Source organism: Panthera uncia, chromosome B4, assembly GCF_023721935.1.
Source record: "Panthera uncia isolate 11264 chromosome B4, Puncia_PCG_1.0, whole genome shotgun sequence".
NCBI classification, from domain to species: Eukaryota; Metazoa; Chordata; class Mammalia; order Carnivora; family Felidae; genus Panthera; species Panthera uncia.
This window is the reverse complement of record NC_064809.1, coordinates 42,098,918-42,116,018: the sequence shown is the minus strand read 5'-3', so window position 1 is coordinate 42,116,018 and position 17,101 is coordinate 42,098,918. Positions and strand designations below refer to the sequence as shown.

Here is a 17,101-nt window from a genome sequence, read left to right as displayed (position 1 = left end):
ATAAACTTCTAAAAAATAAAGTAAAATTTTAAAATAATAATAATAAAATAAAATAGATGCCTTTGGGGGGGCACCTGGCTGGCTGAATCAGTAGAGCATGCAATAGTTGACTTCACGTTGTTAAGTTCAGCCCCATGTTGGCGTAGAGATTACTTAAAATTAAAATCGGTTAAAAATAGTAATGAAATTGGGGCGCCTGGGTGGCTCAGTCAGTTAAGCGTCCGACTTCTGCTAAGTCATGATCTCATAGTCCATGAGCTCGAGCCCCACGTCAGGCTCTGTGCTGACAGCTGGGAGCCTGGAGCCTGCTTCGGATTCTGTGTCTCCGTCTCTCTCTCTCTGCCCCTCCCCGCTCACACTCTGTCTCTCTCTCCTTCAAAAAATTCAATAAACATTTAAAATTTAAAAAAAAAAATAACAATAATAATATGATAGCTATTTTTAAATGGCTATTTTTTTCTAAAATCGCTCCCGTAACCATGAGTTTTTAAATAATATGGCCAGTGAACGTATCACATAACTTTTAGATAAACCACGTTAACTTCCACTTGTGGTAGGCTTTTAGATCATACTCATCTTGACTGAGAATAAATTCACTCATAGGAAGAAAGAAATGAGGGGGACCCAGTGACACGAAACATTGTTTTAAAATCCCTAAGGCAAAGTAAAGCAGTTAGAAGTTACCACAATTTTCCGTAGAAGATTCTGCCATCTACAGAAGGAAGTCTCTAAAGAGAAGAAAGATGGAAAACCTTACTCAAATAAGTAAAGACAAGTAACATTAGAAGAACATTAGAACGTTACTCGCTGTAGCAAAGAGAAAATGAGTCAGCAAGGAAATACCAGATTTAGCAGATTAATCAAGCAGTCTAATGAAGATGGGAGTTCTAAATACACGTGAATACTGGTCAGGTGACTCACATCAATGTAAATGGTGTCCGATGAAGCCTGTCACTGTGACGCAGTTATAAAACTATTGTCACAACATAAACATCACCATCGCCTCCCTCCTGCTCAGGCTTACTGCCTTTGTACTGAAGACTTTTGCCCAGGCTCGAGCCTACATCTTCATTGATGAAGCACACATCACCCAAGCCCTCACCTGGCTCTCCCAAAAGCAGAAGGACAATGGCTGTTTCAGGAGCTCTGGGTCTCTGCTCAACAATGCCATTAAGGTGAGGTGTTCGTGGAGTTAGCTTTTATCTGTCCATTCTGATGTCTACAAGGATAATATAGGAATTCCTTAGGAAAGACAAATAATAGATAGATAGATAGATAGATTGATAGATAGATTGATAGATAGATCCCGGATAGTGCCAAGAAAGAAGGGATGGAACGTAGGTTGCTTGTGCTAATTTGCCCCCTGGGGATGCAGACGAGTAAGGATACATTCCATGACACCCAGGAGCTGATTAAGAGCATTCTCAGAAGTTCAATTAATCAAATCTCTCTCTCTACCCCCCCCCCCACACTTACAGGGTGGAGTGGAAGACGAAGTGACCCTTTCTGCCTACATCACCATTTCCCTTCTGGAGATTCCTCTCCCCGCCACTGTAGGTACCACCTCATTCCCCTGCTGAGGCATAGTTTGGACACAATGACACTGCTGTCCGGCTGTCAGAAATATCACCTTACTAAAAGCCAGGTGTCAGCTTTCCTTCTATGCCATGCCAATGCTTCTCAGATCAATAGGAAATGTGGTCAATCCGTTAAGAAAGATATACACTATCCCAGGGATGCCCCCTAAGCTATTTCTCCCCTAAGACCTCCCACTCTTGCCATATGTACATACAAAATGAGTTCTAAAAATATGGTCTGTGCTCCTGCCTAACGAATGTAATAATAACATAAAATACTATTCTCTCTCTCCATAAAAATGACAACAGATGGGGGCACCTGGGTGGCTCAGTAGGTTAAGCATCTCACTCTTGATTTCAGCTCAGGTCATGATCTCGCGGTTCACGACATCGAGCCCCAAGCCGGGCTCTGCACCGACAGCATGGAGCCTGCTTGGGATTCTCTGTGTCTCCCTCTCTCTCTGCCCCTCTCTCACCCTCCTGAGTGCTCTCAAAATAAATAAACGTTAAAAAAAAAAAAAGAAGGAAAAGAACGAGAACAGACGGACACATGCATTTGGAAAATGATCCACATTTACCTGGGAAAGCCAGTGTCCCTGTTCACACAGCTCGGTTCCCTCCTTGTTTTCCCCCCTCAGCACCCTGTTGTGCGCAATGCCCTGTTCTGCTTGGAGTCAGCCTGGAATTCAGCAAAGGAAGGACCCCATGAAAAACACGTCTACACCAAGGCACTGTTGGCCTATGCTTTTGCCCTGGTAGGTAACCAGGACAGGAGCAAGGAGATACTCCACTTACTTAATGAGGAAGCTGTGAAGGAAGGTGAGCAAACATCCTGCCTTCTCTGTATCAAGAACCATACCTCAAAACCCCCCACACCTACCTCCTGTGATCGCTTTCCCCTCTCTTCTCTTGTCTCTATCACCATAAAATCTGGAACTTCTTAAGCAAGTCACACACCAAAAGATAAGAGGCAGGTGCACTGTAGTCGTGAGAAGCTCAGCCTCTGGAGACTGGCTCCAGAACAGTTTAACAGTGTGACCTTGGGCAAGTCGCTTAACTTGTCTATGTTTCAGTTCCTTCATCAGTAAGATGGGGGTAATAATAGTATTTACTCTGCCCCCTCCCCTGCTCAGGTCGAAAAAATAGAAAATAAAATGCAAATGGTAATAGTTTATCCAATAAAATATATTCTACCTTTCTGCCTTAACGGTGCCGTTACGTGTTTATTCTTAAAATGTATCGGGAAGGTTTCAGATATACAAAAAGGCATAAAGGATAATCAGCAAACCACTTTATACTTCCCTCCCAGCTTAAGAAATACAAAATTACCAATGCAGGAAAAATTCTGTGTGCCCCTCCCACCCCCAAAGGCGACCATTACCCTGAATTTGTCATTACCATTTCTATGGATAGCTTTATGTTTACTCCACCTATATTCCTAAACAATATTCAGAATTTTGATGTGTTCTTCATCCTTAAATCAACAGTATCACACTTTTGAGTATTTCTGCATCTTGTTTTCTTGTCTGTTTGTCTGCCTTTTGTTTTTTAAGTTCCACATTGTGCTAACAGGAGTCCCCTACTGAGGGCCTATAGCTCTAATTCATTATTTTCTCTGCCGCATAATATAGTGCAAAATATAGGTAACTCATAACTTATGTTAAAGAGTCTCTCATCATAGGTGTTGTCTCTTATTTGTTGCTATGGCAAACCGTGCTGCAGTGAATACTCACTGATGTGTCTGTCTCCTTGTGCGTGGGTGTGAGTTCCTGTAGGTTCTACTTCGAGAAGTGAATCGCTGATTCGTAGGCAAAACACATCTTCCCCTTTGCTGGATGTTCCCAAATTGTGATTTACTCCGCAGCGTAATTTACTTCCCACAGCAGTTTAAATCGGTTCCCATTAGGTCCCACCCTGGTCAGCCTTTGGTTACCTTAAGGATTACTGTTATTTCGTACTGTTATTAGGGTACTATTCGCACCCTAATGAGTGCAAACTCCGTTATCTCATGTCATCTGCGATCCTCACAAGAAATCTCAATAGGAAAATTTATAGAAAATTTCACAAAGCCCAGATAAGGTCTGGATAACATCAGAAACAAGCAACCCCCACAGTCAGGGAGCGAACTTGCTCTGCAATTTCCCCCCAACGGCCCAACCATAGCCACCGTTTGACAACTTCGTTGGCTGTGGGCTTATGACTCAGCAACATTTTCCGCCTTAGGCTGGCTGAAACAAACCACGTTCAGGTTTACGCAGAAGGAAAAGCATCTAGATAAGGTCCAAGGGAATATAATTGGAAGGCACCCTCCACTTAAGCTCGGGCTTAAATTAGATATGAATATGTGGTTACTCACAAATCTCTTTTTCTCACCTCCAGACAATTCCGTCCACTGGGAGCGACCTCAGAAACCCAAGGCACCAGTGGGGCCTCTTTATCAGCCCCAGGCTCCCTCAGCTGAGGTGGAGATGACGTCCTATGTGCTCCTCGCCCACCTCACGGCCCAGCCCGGCCCGACCTCCGAGGACCTGACTTTGGCCGCGGGCATCGTGAGCTGGATCCTAAAGCAACAGAATGCCCACGGGGGCTTCTCCTCCACCCAGGTCTGTGTCTGCCAGAAACTTTTGCTTCGCCTTCAGGGAACAAAAGCTCTGAACAAGATATAAACACATGCAAGAGGGAAAAATGAGGATGCGGATAACTCGAAATGAGGAAAATATGACGAGTATTCAGGGAGAGCGAGAAATAAGGAAAACTCAAAGTCAAAGAGGGCTAAAAAGAAAATTCCTGCAGTTCTGGCACCCCAGCCCTGTTATCATCACAGTCCCCTCCTGCCAATAAAAACTCTACCTCCCTAAAGAAGTGAGACCCTATGTGCAATGGCCACAGCAGAATGGCTTTTAAAAACCTACCTTCAGGAATCTTCTGGAAGTTCTAAGAGTCCCTTTCAAACAACAGTTGGAAACAGTTTCAAACAGTTTGAACAGTTTCAAACAGTTCTCAGGAGCGCCACTCAAAACCCAAAAAAGCTCTCCTTGCAAATCTCTGCATTCAAAGGTCCCCTTTAACCGGCTTATTTTGAAGCCGACACATTTTATGCTTCCACTATTCACCCTTTGCTATACAAATATTTGTTCACCAGCAGCATGAAGAACTTGCTTTATTATTGCCAACATCGTAAGACTATCTAAAAAAAATCCGTCAATAGGTACACAGCAGGAAGTGTTATTTTCAGAGAATTTAGGCTTATTTTTCCATATGAATGGGGAAAACATGGAATACTTTTATGACAACAGTTATTCTTTCTTAAATCTATTGTTTAAAGAATATCATTCAGGTTCAATGCTGAGAAGATTTGAGAATTGAGAAGATGGCATGCAAGGGTGGGAGGAATCCAGACATGTGGTAAAAAAAAAAAAAAAAAGGGAGAGCCAAAAAATGCCAATAAATCAAGAAGATAATTATAATTAAGCATGCCCCTGATCATGGCTGCAAAGGACCTTGGGTTTTCTCAGGGCACTGAACTCAGCAACAGAGCAGAGTTTAATTTGGGGTGAGAGGCAGACTGATCTTTGGTTGAGTGATGGCAGACATAACCACAATTACCAAGTAAGACATCTTAGACAAATAGCTAATGCCAATGAATGATTCCCATTCACATATACTTTCCACAGCCCATATCCCACAAACATTCATCCATAGGAAAAGATCAATTTTCTGAGAAATAAAAGAAGCCTCTAAAGCATACAGTTGGAGGCAGATATGTGCATATTACGGTTCTGTTATCTATCTAAGGATTCTAATCAATCTGGAAATTAGAACTCCATTATTTAAGTAGCGAGGGAAGCAGGAAAGAGGACGTCAAGGCCCATCTTGTCGACAGCCTTTGGGCCCTCAAAAGGTTACTGAGCCTACACAGGTTCTCTCACTCATCTTTTCTAGGACACAGTGGTGGCTCTCCATGCCTTGTCCAAGTATGGGGAAGCCACTTTCACCGGAACTGGGAAGCCTGCACAGGTGACCATCCAATACTCAGGGGCGGTTTTCGAAAAATTCCAAGTGGACAGCGACAACCGCCTGTTACTACAACAGACTTCATTGCCGAAGGTGCCTGGAGAATACACCATGACAGTGACAGGAGAAGGATGTGTCTACCTCCAGGTGAGACTCTTGGGGCACATGGGGTCAGAGGGCCCACCGGAACAGTCCTCACTAAAAAATCCCTAACTCAGCAGGGCGCCTGGGTGGCTCAGTGGGGTTGAGCTTCCGACTTTGGCTCAGGTCATGATCTCGTGGTCTATGAGTTCGAGCCTCGCGTCGGGCTCTGTGCTGACGGCTTGGAGCCCAGAGCCTGCTTCAGATTCTATGTCTCCCTCTCTCTCTGCCCCTCCCCCACTCATGCTCTGTCTCTCTCTCTCTCTCTCTCTCTCTCTCTCTGTCAATAATAAGTAAAATATTAAAAAAAATTTTTTTTTCAATTCCTAACTCAGCAAATGATAGGGCCACCCAGAGAACGAGTTGAGGAAGCTTGGAGGAGTTCTGGTGACCAGAGGGAACACAGATTTTTGTCTTTGATGTTCCACAGACATCCTTGAAATACAATATTGTGCCAGAAAAGGAAGAGTCCCCGTTTGCTTTGGATGTACAGACTGTGCCCCAAACCTGTGATGGACCCAAAGCCCACACCAGCTTCCAGATCTCACTGAATGTCAGGTAAGACCTGTGACTGGATCGTCTAATTCTGGGCATAAGAACCAGTCTTCTAGGGGCGCCTGGGTGGCTCAGTTGGTTAGGCGGCCGACTTCGGCTCAGGTCATGATCTCGCGGTCGATGAGTTCGAGCCCCACGTCGGGCTCTGTGCTGACCGCTCAGAGCCTGTTTCAGATTCTGTGTCTCCCTCTCTCTGACCCTCCCCCGTTCATCCTCTGTCTCTCTCAGTCTAAAAACAAATAAACGTTAAAAAAAAAGAACCAGTCTTCTTACCGGAACTCCCATTAAGCTGAGTGGCGTGGCAATAAATGTTTGCACTACCTTTGTTGTAAAAAGCAATGCGTCCTCATGCCGATACAGAATCGCTTCATGATGGGGTATATGCATTGTGCCTCCCCTGCCTCCAGGATCTGTGATTGTGAAACCTCATTATTGAAAAGTTAAGTCCCCTCAATAAGAACTAAAAAAAGAGAACATTCACCCTTGCCTCTGACCCGAATTCCTGATTTAATTCTAAATGTAAGTGAATTCATTCTATTGTAATGGAATTCTATATTGTTCTTGCTCTCTCCGATTGCCAAAATGTCTGAATAGAAGGACGTAGTGAGTCTGTAGTTAGAATCCCTACCGACAATAAGTAAACCTCAGATTACACACAAAATAATCGATTTGCATACATGCACAGCAACATTCAAATAGCTCCAGGGCTTACCAAAAAAACGTTTCTGCCCACAGGAATGTTCTACCCTGGCTGGGGATACTGTTCAGGACAAAAGTTAAAAGTATACGTAACAAATAACGCGCAGAGATTAGCGGTCTCAGGCCCAGCTATGCGTCACTCACAGAGAGCTTCCTTAAACTCCAGAACCTCGAGTCCACACACGTAAAATCCTGATTCATCAGGTCTAGGGTAAAGCCCGGTCTCTGTGGCTTTAACAAGCTCCCTATCACTTGGGTGGGATATTTAGGAAGGCTTTCATGTACTATTGAAGGCTGTGATGGCTTACTGTGGACATGGGAGAAAAGGATATTCAATAACATGGAAAGCCCTAATTTCCTTTCTTCCCCAAATCTTCAGTTACACTGGGAGCCGTCCCACCACCAACATGGTGATTACTGATGTGAAGATGATATCTGGCTTCATTCCCCTGAAACCAACAGTGAAAATGGTAGGTCTATTATACGTCCAGGAGGCTCTAGTTTATTTGATGTTTTATGTATCTCCAGACTGAGAAAATCTTAAAATATTTTAAATCAACTTCTACCAAAGGCTAGCACTTTCTCCAAATCAGAAATACAATTTAGCCTGCTTGTATATGGGTTTTTTGATGTGTGGTGGTTTTTTTTTTCTTTTTTCCTCATGGAACTCTGTTTTCATGCATCTCAAAATTCTGTGAACAGGTTTTTGATCACGCTGTTCCCATTCAAAAGTATTTATTTTAAAAAGCTAATAACTTAAAACACCCACACACACAAACGAATGGTCCACAAAACATTCTCCCTTCCTTCTGAAGGTTTTACGAGGCATTATTATCATTAACCAGTCTTACTTTTAAACTCAAATGGCCAACGGAGACAAACAGTGCTGAGACCATCCTTCCACCACTGATTAAGACTAGGGTGGCAGGGATTAGGGATAATATTCATTTAGTCCCCTGAGCCTTCCGGGCAGACATGGTGACCTTGCCAGATGCAGTAGACTTTTCATCCACTGCTTTGATGACCCCCGGAGGGACTGTGTGTCTCATTTCACAAACAGCTCTCTTCGAGAAGCCACAATGTACTAGAAGAATATCAGCAGATTCCTGGAGCTTAGACTCTTAAGATAAAGCTTATGCACCAGTGGAAAAAATATATGAAAAATAACCGACGGGCACAAACTAGAAGTATTACAGAAGTTCAGAGGAAAATGAGATTGCTATAAATTAGAGCAGGCAAAAAATTTAAAAAAAGAACAGTTAAAAAAGGAAACCTCCTTCATGAAGGAATAGAATGTAACTTGAACATTGAAATACGGAAAATTCTCAAGTTTAGGACATTTATTTCACATTTCTGCAGATATATCAACATTACACATAGGCATGTGCCAAACTAATATTAAATGCTGCCTCCCAAGTATCTTTCATTTTTACTTTAAAAACATTATCATCTTTACTTACAAAAATCATTCGAAGCAGCTTTACCCTCAGGCTTAATTTGGTAATCCAAATTCTCCTTTTCTCTGGTTTCCCCAGAGGCTTCATCTGTTTATTAACATTTGTGATGTATTAATTTTCTCCAGCTTGAAAGATCTAACCACGTGAGCCGAACAGAAGTCAGCAACAACCATGTTTTGATTTATCTGGATAAGGTGAGAGCCCTGCCACTCTAGTTGTGAAAAAAATATAGATAATACTTCTTCTAAAATTTTTTTTAATGTTTATTTATTTTTGAAGGAGAGAGAGACAGAGTGTGAGTGGGGGAGGGGCAGAGAGAGAGGGAGATACAGAATCCGAAGCAGGCTTCAGGCTCTGAGCTGTCAGCACAGGGCCCGACGCGGGGCTCGAACTCACAGACCACGAGATCATGACCTGAGCCGAAGTCGGATGCTTAACTGACTGAGCCACCCAAGCACCCTGATAGTCCTCCTTCTAAGGGAGTTATAATAATCCTATTCTAAAGGAAGTGAATGAAGACATTTTGGAGACATCACCTCATGGCAAAACTTTGAGCATTCTAGGGGTGCCTGGGTGGGCTAAGTGTCCAGCTCTTGATTTTGAGTCAGGTCATGATCTCACAGTCCATGAGTTCGAGCGCCGTGTCAGGTTCTGTGCTGAGCAGAGGGATTCACTCTCTCCCTCTCTCTCTGCCCCTCCCCTGCTTGTGCTGTCTCTCTCAAAAAAACATTTTTTTAAATGAGCGTTCTAATATTAATTCCAGTAAACATTCTCCTCTCCTTTATTCACATTTCATGTGAGACAATGGGAAGAAATGGCTTATTATAATATTGGGATATGAATATTTCTAGGCCTCATAAGCAAGAAATTCTCTATACAATGTGTTTTTTATGTCCATAATCTATTTTGAAAATATTGAATAATGTAAGGAAGAAACCCAGTGGTAAACCCAATGGTTTCTTCTTTACATAATTATATCAACATCAATTCTTATGTTGATGCTGCTATATCAATTATATATTATATCTCAAATATATCAATTATATAATTGACACCTCAATTATTATATCAACAGCACATCAACAATATAAAAGGGGAAAATACTGTCCATCTCAGCAAGGATGTACCAAAAAATGATAAGATCAGTCCACCCATAAACTAATCTCACTTTATAGTTGTGTAATCTAACATAATTTATGCATTCATATATTAATGGATGTTATAGTTTATAAGTTTTATGAAATTTTAGTAAGGCTGTAATGATCAATTTTTTATATTCCTTTTTGAGTTGACACAGTATTTCTACAAGATTGGGAAGTAAAATTATACCAAATCTCTGGATATGTAAAAATGGACATGACCATTCAATCAATAAAATCATATATCATTCACCCCCTATAAACAGAGCCCATGGACTAGCATTTATTTATACGACTATATGAATTGATTGGATTATTTAAGAAAAATTTTGGAATTTTTCATTCACTCTGGGAACTTTCTGCAATTTAAGGACACTGTTAGTTGATTAAAAAAAAAGGTTCTTTTCCCCCAAGAAAGTAGATGAATACTTAAACTCCTTCAAAGAAGACAGAAGAAAAATTTTAATTCCCTTTTGCTTTCTAGGTGACCAATGAGACACTGAGCTTGTCCTTCATGGTTCTGCAAGATATCCCAGTGAGAGATCTGAAGCCAGCCATAGTGAAAGTCTACGATTACTATGAGACAGGTAAGTGTGAACAACTTCCACATAGAAATTAAATTTCTTTTTTTTTTTTTTTTTATTTTTAGAGAGAGCAAGAAAACCAGGGAGAGGGGCAGAGGGAGAGAAAGAGGGAGAATCCCAAGCAGACTCCACACTCAGTGCAGAGCCCGAGGCGGGGCTCGATCCCACGACCGTGAGATCGTGACCTGAGCCAATATCAAGAGTTGGTCACTCGACTGACTGAGCCACCCATGCACCCCTAGAAATTAAATTTCTGATCACAGAAATTTCGATTTGAGAACTGTATTGGGGCCCCTTATTACACTAACTATTCTTATTTACTTCATTTTGTCTCCATCAAGTCTGATTCTTCTCTGTCTTCTATACATACGTTGTAGAAACTCCCAGTTGTATAAATATGTCAATTACTAATACCAACCACCTGTAGGACATTTAGCTCCCTTTTCTTCAGATAAGTCAACGATAAGACACCATGAGATTTAAAGAAGTATAACATGTGAACTGTCCTTCAGAAGCGTAGGGTAAAGAGAAACACAACACACTGTATTTGAAGAGTTGGCAACAGAAGGCCACAAGCAACGCATCAAATGGATGATGCTGAAGTTTCCGACCCAAGTCTTCCCATAAGGAAAGATTTTTTAAGGGACCTGTCTCCCCAGGTGTTTGCTATCCCTCTCACTTCACCTAATGGTTTTTGTTTTCATTCAGATGAGTTTGCAATTGCTGAGTACAGTGCCCCTTGCAGCAAAGGTAAGCAATGCACACGCTTTCCAAATGCAGTCACACCCCCTTTGGCTTGTCCCTCCCATAACATGAAATTCTGGCTAAATGCTTTTCATAGATACCCTCTTGCTCATAGTTCAACTTATTACTGAAAACTTCATTTGTTGGGAAAAGATCACTGATGGCCAAACTTTAAAGGGTTACTTTTTGAATAATTATAAGTAATAAATCTCACTTCCCACTATATTAATCAGGTTTCCTTAGGCACCGTGCTACCCAGATCTAAAGGACAGAATATTCATTGCTCAGGAGACCCATGTCCCTCTTGATTTTCTCTTCTTTCCACTCTCACAGATCATGGAAATGCTTGAAGACCACTTCAATGAAAACTGCTTTGCTGGAATACCTGTTCCACAGACTCAGGTCTCTGTGGAAGAAAAGAATTTTTGTATGTCTGAAGATCTGAGGAATAAACCTTTTTTTCTGGCCAATCTTTATCACTGGTTCCTCATTCATTCAATAAACATTTATAACATTTCCATATAATTCCCAGTAGAATCTTAAGATTAAACATTGATAGCAATCAAGGGTTGAGGGACTTCAGAAAATTAAAAATGTTACCGGGAGGGGCGCCTGGGTGGCTCAGTCGGTTGAGCGTCCGACTTCAGCTCAGGTCATGATCTCGCGGTCCGTGAGTTCGAGCCCCGCGTCGGGTTCTGGGCTGATGACTCGGAGCCTGGAGCCTGCTTCCGATTCTGTGTCTCTCTCTCTCTCTGCCCCTACCCCGTTCATGCTCTGTCTCTCTCTGTCTCACAAATAAATAAACGTTTAAAAAATAAATAAAATAAAATAAAATAAAATAATAAAAAAAATAAATGTTACCGGGATGTTGGTCTGAGTAGGTTTCACTTGGGGCTTCAGGAGAAGGATTATGTACTAGGAGAGTGGGAAGGGTGTTTGGTTACAGGAATACCCTAAGAAAAAGCCAGAGTGCATTTTAGGAGAGAATAAGACTGTCTCGACTAGAAAAGACTTCCCACGTTAAAGGGAAATAATGAAATACAATGTTGGGTAAGTTACATTGGGAGGCAGCATAACTAGTTAGAACTTCACCTGAGCTGGGATTACATGTCCTCAGAACCAAATCTGCCATTGATTGATACAAGTGATCGGTTTCAATAAAGGATGTCAGATTGAAAAAAGTTGAAGGGGTGACACATCAGAAACGAGTCCTTCTAAAATAAAAAATCTATAGAACTCAGCAGCCCAAATAGGAGTGTTATATTGGAGCATTTTTTTTCCCCCAGAACTTTGAGCCAGGATGAAAGCATAGGTGTAAACTCAAGAAGCGATTCAGAGGCAGAAATCAGCATCCCCACAATATCCGATCTCTACATTTTCTTTGTGGGAAGTATCGAAATCATTTATTGTGTGGCTAGAGGAGCAGAAACTCCAAGAGCTTGTAGAGATCTCTGGAATAATCCTAGGAGTCCTCATCTTCATTTGGGTTGGTTTGACAGAAGCTTGGATGGTATCGGCTAAGAGCTTTTTTTTTTTTTTTTTAACGTTTATTTATTTTTGAGACAGAGAGACACAGCATGAATGGGGGAGGGGCAGAGAGAGAGGGAGACACAGAATCGGAAGCAGGCTCCAGGCTCTGAGCCATCAGCACAGAGCCTGACGTGGGGCTCGAACTCAAGGACCGCGAGATCGTGACCTGAGCTGAAGTCGGACGCTTAACCGACTGAGCCACCCAGGCGCCCCTCGGCTAAGAGCTTTAAAGGACTTTGAAGTTCAAGCATTCTGAGCTCTAACTCTGGACTGGGCAAAAGTAAAAGATAAAAGCTATCACTGAACTCCATACATTCCAGCCTCCCCCTCTCGACCCTACATGAATTCCAAACCACTTGCAAAGCTGCAATATCACTGCGGAGGCCCCTCACCAAAAACCTCACAGGGCTAAGGGAGCACAAAATTTATTCAGCACAAATTCGATACTCAGGACCAAGCTAAAGTCCTTCCAAAAACACAGGGAAGAAATGATTATCCTAACGGTGAGGTGGTCAGGGTTTCCCTCTTTGGAGAATCACCTCCCTTCCATATTTTATATAATTTTCAGCGTGGTGTGGTGGGAAAAGCATAGGTTTCCAAAGATGTGGAAAGCGGGATGGTCTCAACATCCAGCTCTGGCATTTAGCACCTATGTAATCTTACCCAGCACTTACTGACTCTCACAACTCAGTTTTCTGATCTGTATAAAAGGAGAATATTATCAGCCTCCACAAGCGTGTATGAGGATGAAAAGCCAAAGGTCCTCCACATAACAGACCTCACTGGGCACAGCGGTGCCGGCTGGAACCAGCAGTCACTTCCGGTTCATCTGCGAAATGGGCCTAGAAACAGCGACTACCTCACGAGATAGCTGCGAGCAGTGTGCTTAATCTAGTTCTTGACACACAAAAACATTCAAAACTTAAATGGTAGCTCTTTATTGAAACGATCTTTTAAAGCCTGTCAATAACCCCATGACTTCTTCAAGGGAAATCTATGCAAAAATGGAGACGCTCAAGGTCGTTTCTGAGTAAGGGTAACAATACACCCGGAGAGCAGTTAACCACAAGAAAGCGGAGCTGAGAGGTGCCTGGGTAGCAGCTCAGTCAGTTAAGCGACCAACTCTTGATTTCGGATCAGGTCATGATCTCATGGCCGTGAGATGGAGCCCCATGTTAAGCTCTGCACTGAGTGTGGAGTCTGCTTAAGATTCTCTCTCTCCCTCTCCCTCTGCCCTGCCCCTCCTCTACTCATGCCCTCTCTCAAAAAAAAAAAAAAAAAAAAAAAAGCAAATCTGAAATTACTTGCTTTAAAAATTACAATTAGGAATCCAATCATTTTCTCCAATTTCCTGAGTAGCGTTGACAGAAAGCTGAGACTTTAAAAATCTATTGGAAAGTGCAGGTAATTGGGTTAATGCCCTTACATTTGTTCTGCCAACAGGGCAGGGGGAGGAGGACAATAGGTCTGAGGCTTGGGGGCTGTGGGCCAACTCCTCCCAGGATCCCCTGGGCCTCGCGCTGTAGGACTCTGACCCTCAGCCAGCACTGAGCAGCCGATGGTTCGGGATCCAAAATGATCCCGTTCCAAACTCTAATTGTGCAGGTTCCCTCCTATAAAAGGTTCACAGCCTCCCTCCCATCCTCATGGCCTTCACCCTCGCCCAGGCTGCCTTCACCTCCCACCTTAAGAGCTGCTGTGCCCTCCAGAGCGTTCGTGTCTCCAAACCACTCACCAAACTGCAGCCAAAGTCTTCTTCGGAAAATTCACATATTTTTAAGTGTATTTATGTATTTTGAGAGAGAGAGAGAGCCCAAGCAGGGGAGAGGCAGAGAGAGGGAGAGAGAATCCCAAACAGGCTCCACCCTGACAGCACAGGGCTCGAGGTGGGGCTCGAATTCACGAATGGTGAGATCATGACCTGAGCTGAAACCCAGAGTCAGACGCTCACCCAACTGAGCCACCCAGGCGCCCGGAAAATTCACATTTGGTTGTAACTCTTCTTTGTCTAAAGCCCTTTGGTGGCTTCCCATTACATTAGTCCAATGGTTCTTTCTGGCTTGTCGGGTCCCGCACGTTCCCCCTACCTTTTCAGGTTCCTCCGTCCCATCAGCTCCTGAGATGTACAGGACACTGTGCTAGGTACTCAGGGTGCACAGGGGAAGAAATCGGAGGAAGTCCTGCTACAGCCCAGGAGGAGAGACAGATGTCTAACTGGTGACGTAATTACCTAATTAAAATGTAACAGGGGGCACCTGGGTGGCCCAGTCGGTTGAGCATCTGACTTCAGCTCAGGGCACGATCTCACGGTTCACGAGTTGGAACCCCACATTGGGCTCTGTGCTGATAGTGCTCTCGTGTTCTCTCTCTCAAAAATAACTAAGCACTAAAAAATTAAACCTCAAAACAAATCAATAAAATGGCAGTGAATGACACCCAAGGAAGCCAGGGTGCTGGAGACTTCCTGGGGAGGACGAGCCAGGTGGCTCACAGAGACTTTAACTCTCCACTCCTCCCCCAAATACTTCAGCACTGAGTACGATATGTACGTGCATCCATGCAATGGCCGAGGAAAAGCGATGCTGTTTCTTTAAGAATTTAAAACTATGGTTAAAAATGAAAATATATTTTTTAAATGACAAAGCAATTTATAGGCAGATTCACCAAAACCCCTATCGAGGTTTCAATCGTGTTTTGTGCAAAAATGGAAAACCCATCTTAAAATTCATACGGGATTTCAAGGGACCCTAAAGTCAAAACACTCTTTAAAAAGAACATATTTAGGAGTGCCTGGGTGGCTCAGTCGGTTAAGCGTCCGACTTCAGCTCAGGTCATGATCTCACGGTTTGTGGGTTTGAGCCCTGCGTGGGGGCTCTGTGCTGACAGCTCACCATGCTTTCTCCAGATATGGAGCAACCACTTTTGTCAGACTGAGAAAGCTGCTTTGGTGACTATTCAGTCTTCAAAAACATTTTCCACAAAATTCTAATTGGAGAATACCAACCTCTTGTTACTACCTCGAGTCTCATTACCAGACAGTCCTCGGGGCAGGGGGGGCGGGGGGGTGGGGCAGTGCAAAATAAACCTGTCACAGGAAGGATGTGTGTATATTCAGGTAAGATTCTCATGGAAAGTTGGAGAGGTTCGATTGTAATCCTTCCTCCTGAAAATGGAAACTCTATTTATTCCTACATGGGCAACAAAAGGACACATCGGGAGAAATGGAATTGTGACCCATTGAATGGTCCTCTGGATGGGAAACACTTTCTATTCATAATGTTCCACAGATAGCTCTGAAATACAAGGTTTTCTTGGAGAGCAAGGAATCTGCATTCAGTCTACAAGCACAGGCAATACCCCAAACTTGTGACGGACCTAAAACCCACATAAGTTTCCAAATCTCACTGAAGTCAGGTAAAAATATCTGTCTGTATTATCTAGCCCTGAAAATATTCGCACCTAGAACTCTCGAGTACATAGATTCAGGAAGACCTAAAGTAATCCTTGTCGTTAAGTTTTTGCCTCGTCAATGAAAAAAAAAAAAAAAAAAAAACTGTCTTCACCAATGTGGACAATGAAGAATTGGTACAGTTATGGGCCTAATTTGTCTACCTCTAGGATTCTTTTATTACCCACAACGATTGCTGAAGAATAAACAAGTCCTTTCAATAATACTTTCAAAAGTACTTCAATGTGAACTCATTCTTCCTTATCTCCAAAGGAAATCTTCTTTTCAAATTCCAGTTTTCTAGGGGCACCTGGGAGGCTTAGTTAGTTGAGCATCCAATTCTTGATATTGGCTCAATTCATGATCCCAGGTTTGTGAGATCAAGCCCCACATTGGGCTCTGTGCTTAGCATGGAGCCTGTTTGAGATTCTCTGTCTCTCCCTCCGCCCCTTTCCCTTGCTCACGTGTGTGCAATCTCTCTCTCTCTCTCTCTCTCTCTCTCTCTCTCAAATCAAATAAATAAAATAAAATTCTAGTTTTCTACAGAAAAATAATTCACAATTCACTAGCATTCTTCAAAAGCTTTACTTGGAACAGAAAAGGTGACTCTGGCTATAATTACAAAATCTAATGGGTCTTGGGGCACCTGGCTGGCTCAGTCCAGGGGAGCGTGTGACTCTTGATCTCAGGGATGTGATTTCAAGCCCCATACTGGGTGGAAAGATTACCTAAAAGTAAAATCCGGGGGCACCTGGGTGGCTCAGTCGGTTAAGCGTCCGACTTCGGCTCAGGTAGTGATCTCGCGGTCCGTGAGTTCAAGCCCTGTGTCGGGCTCTGTGCTGACAACTCAGAGCCTGGAGCCTGTTTCAGATTCTGTGTCTCCCTGTCTCTCTGACCCTTCCCCGTTCATGCTTTGTCTCTCTCTGTCTCAAAAATAAACGTTAAAAAAATTTTTTTAAAGAAAATCCAATGGCTCCCAGACGAAAAGAAAAAAATAATATTCACGATTTGGCCCATCGTCAAAAGACAAATAAGCTAAATGTATTTTATAAAAGTGAGTTACATTAATTAAGCAAAAATACATTCAAGAAGCTGTGGGGAATATAAATAAGATAGGTATCTTACCTAAAGGAATCTATAGTCTAGTTGTGAAGGTCATTTGCACATAAGAAAAAGATAATCATTAACCTAAAATGTGTACGTTTCAAGGTAG

The 17,101-nt window shown here is 42.7% G+C and overlaps 1 protein-coding gene across 1 annotated transcript in view; it reads left to right on the top strand.

Moving 5' to 3' along the window:
* LOC125920071 (pregnancy zone protein-like) overlaps positions 1-11,380 on the top strand; it is a 125,666-nt gene extending 114,286 nt beyond the window's left edge. The window contains exons 27-36 of the mRNA XM_049627046.1: positions 1,479-1,553; positions 2,216-2,396; positions 3,957-4,180; positions 5,520-5,738; positions 6,163-6,290; positions 7,366-7,456; positions 8,569-8,637; positions 10,067-10,169; positions 10,875-10,916; positions 11,244-11,380. Coding sequence (XP_049483003.1) covers positions 1,479-1,553; positions 2,216-2,396; positions 3,957-4,180; positions 5,520-5,738; positions 6,163-6,290; positions 7,366-7,456; positions 8,569-8,637; positions 10,067-10,169; positions 10,875-10,916; positions 11,244-11,260 — 1,149 coding nt within the window. The 3' untranslated portion in view covers positions 11,261-11,380. The remainder of the gene's footprint in view (positions 1-1,478; positions 1,554-2,215; positions 2,397-3,956; positions 4,181-5,519; positions 5,739-6,162; positions 6,291-7,365; positions 7,457-8,568; positions 8,638-10,066; positions 10,170-10,874; positions 10,917-11,243) is intronic.
* Positions 11,381-17,101: the final 5,721 nt, after the last annotated feature.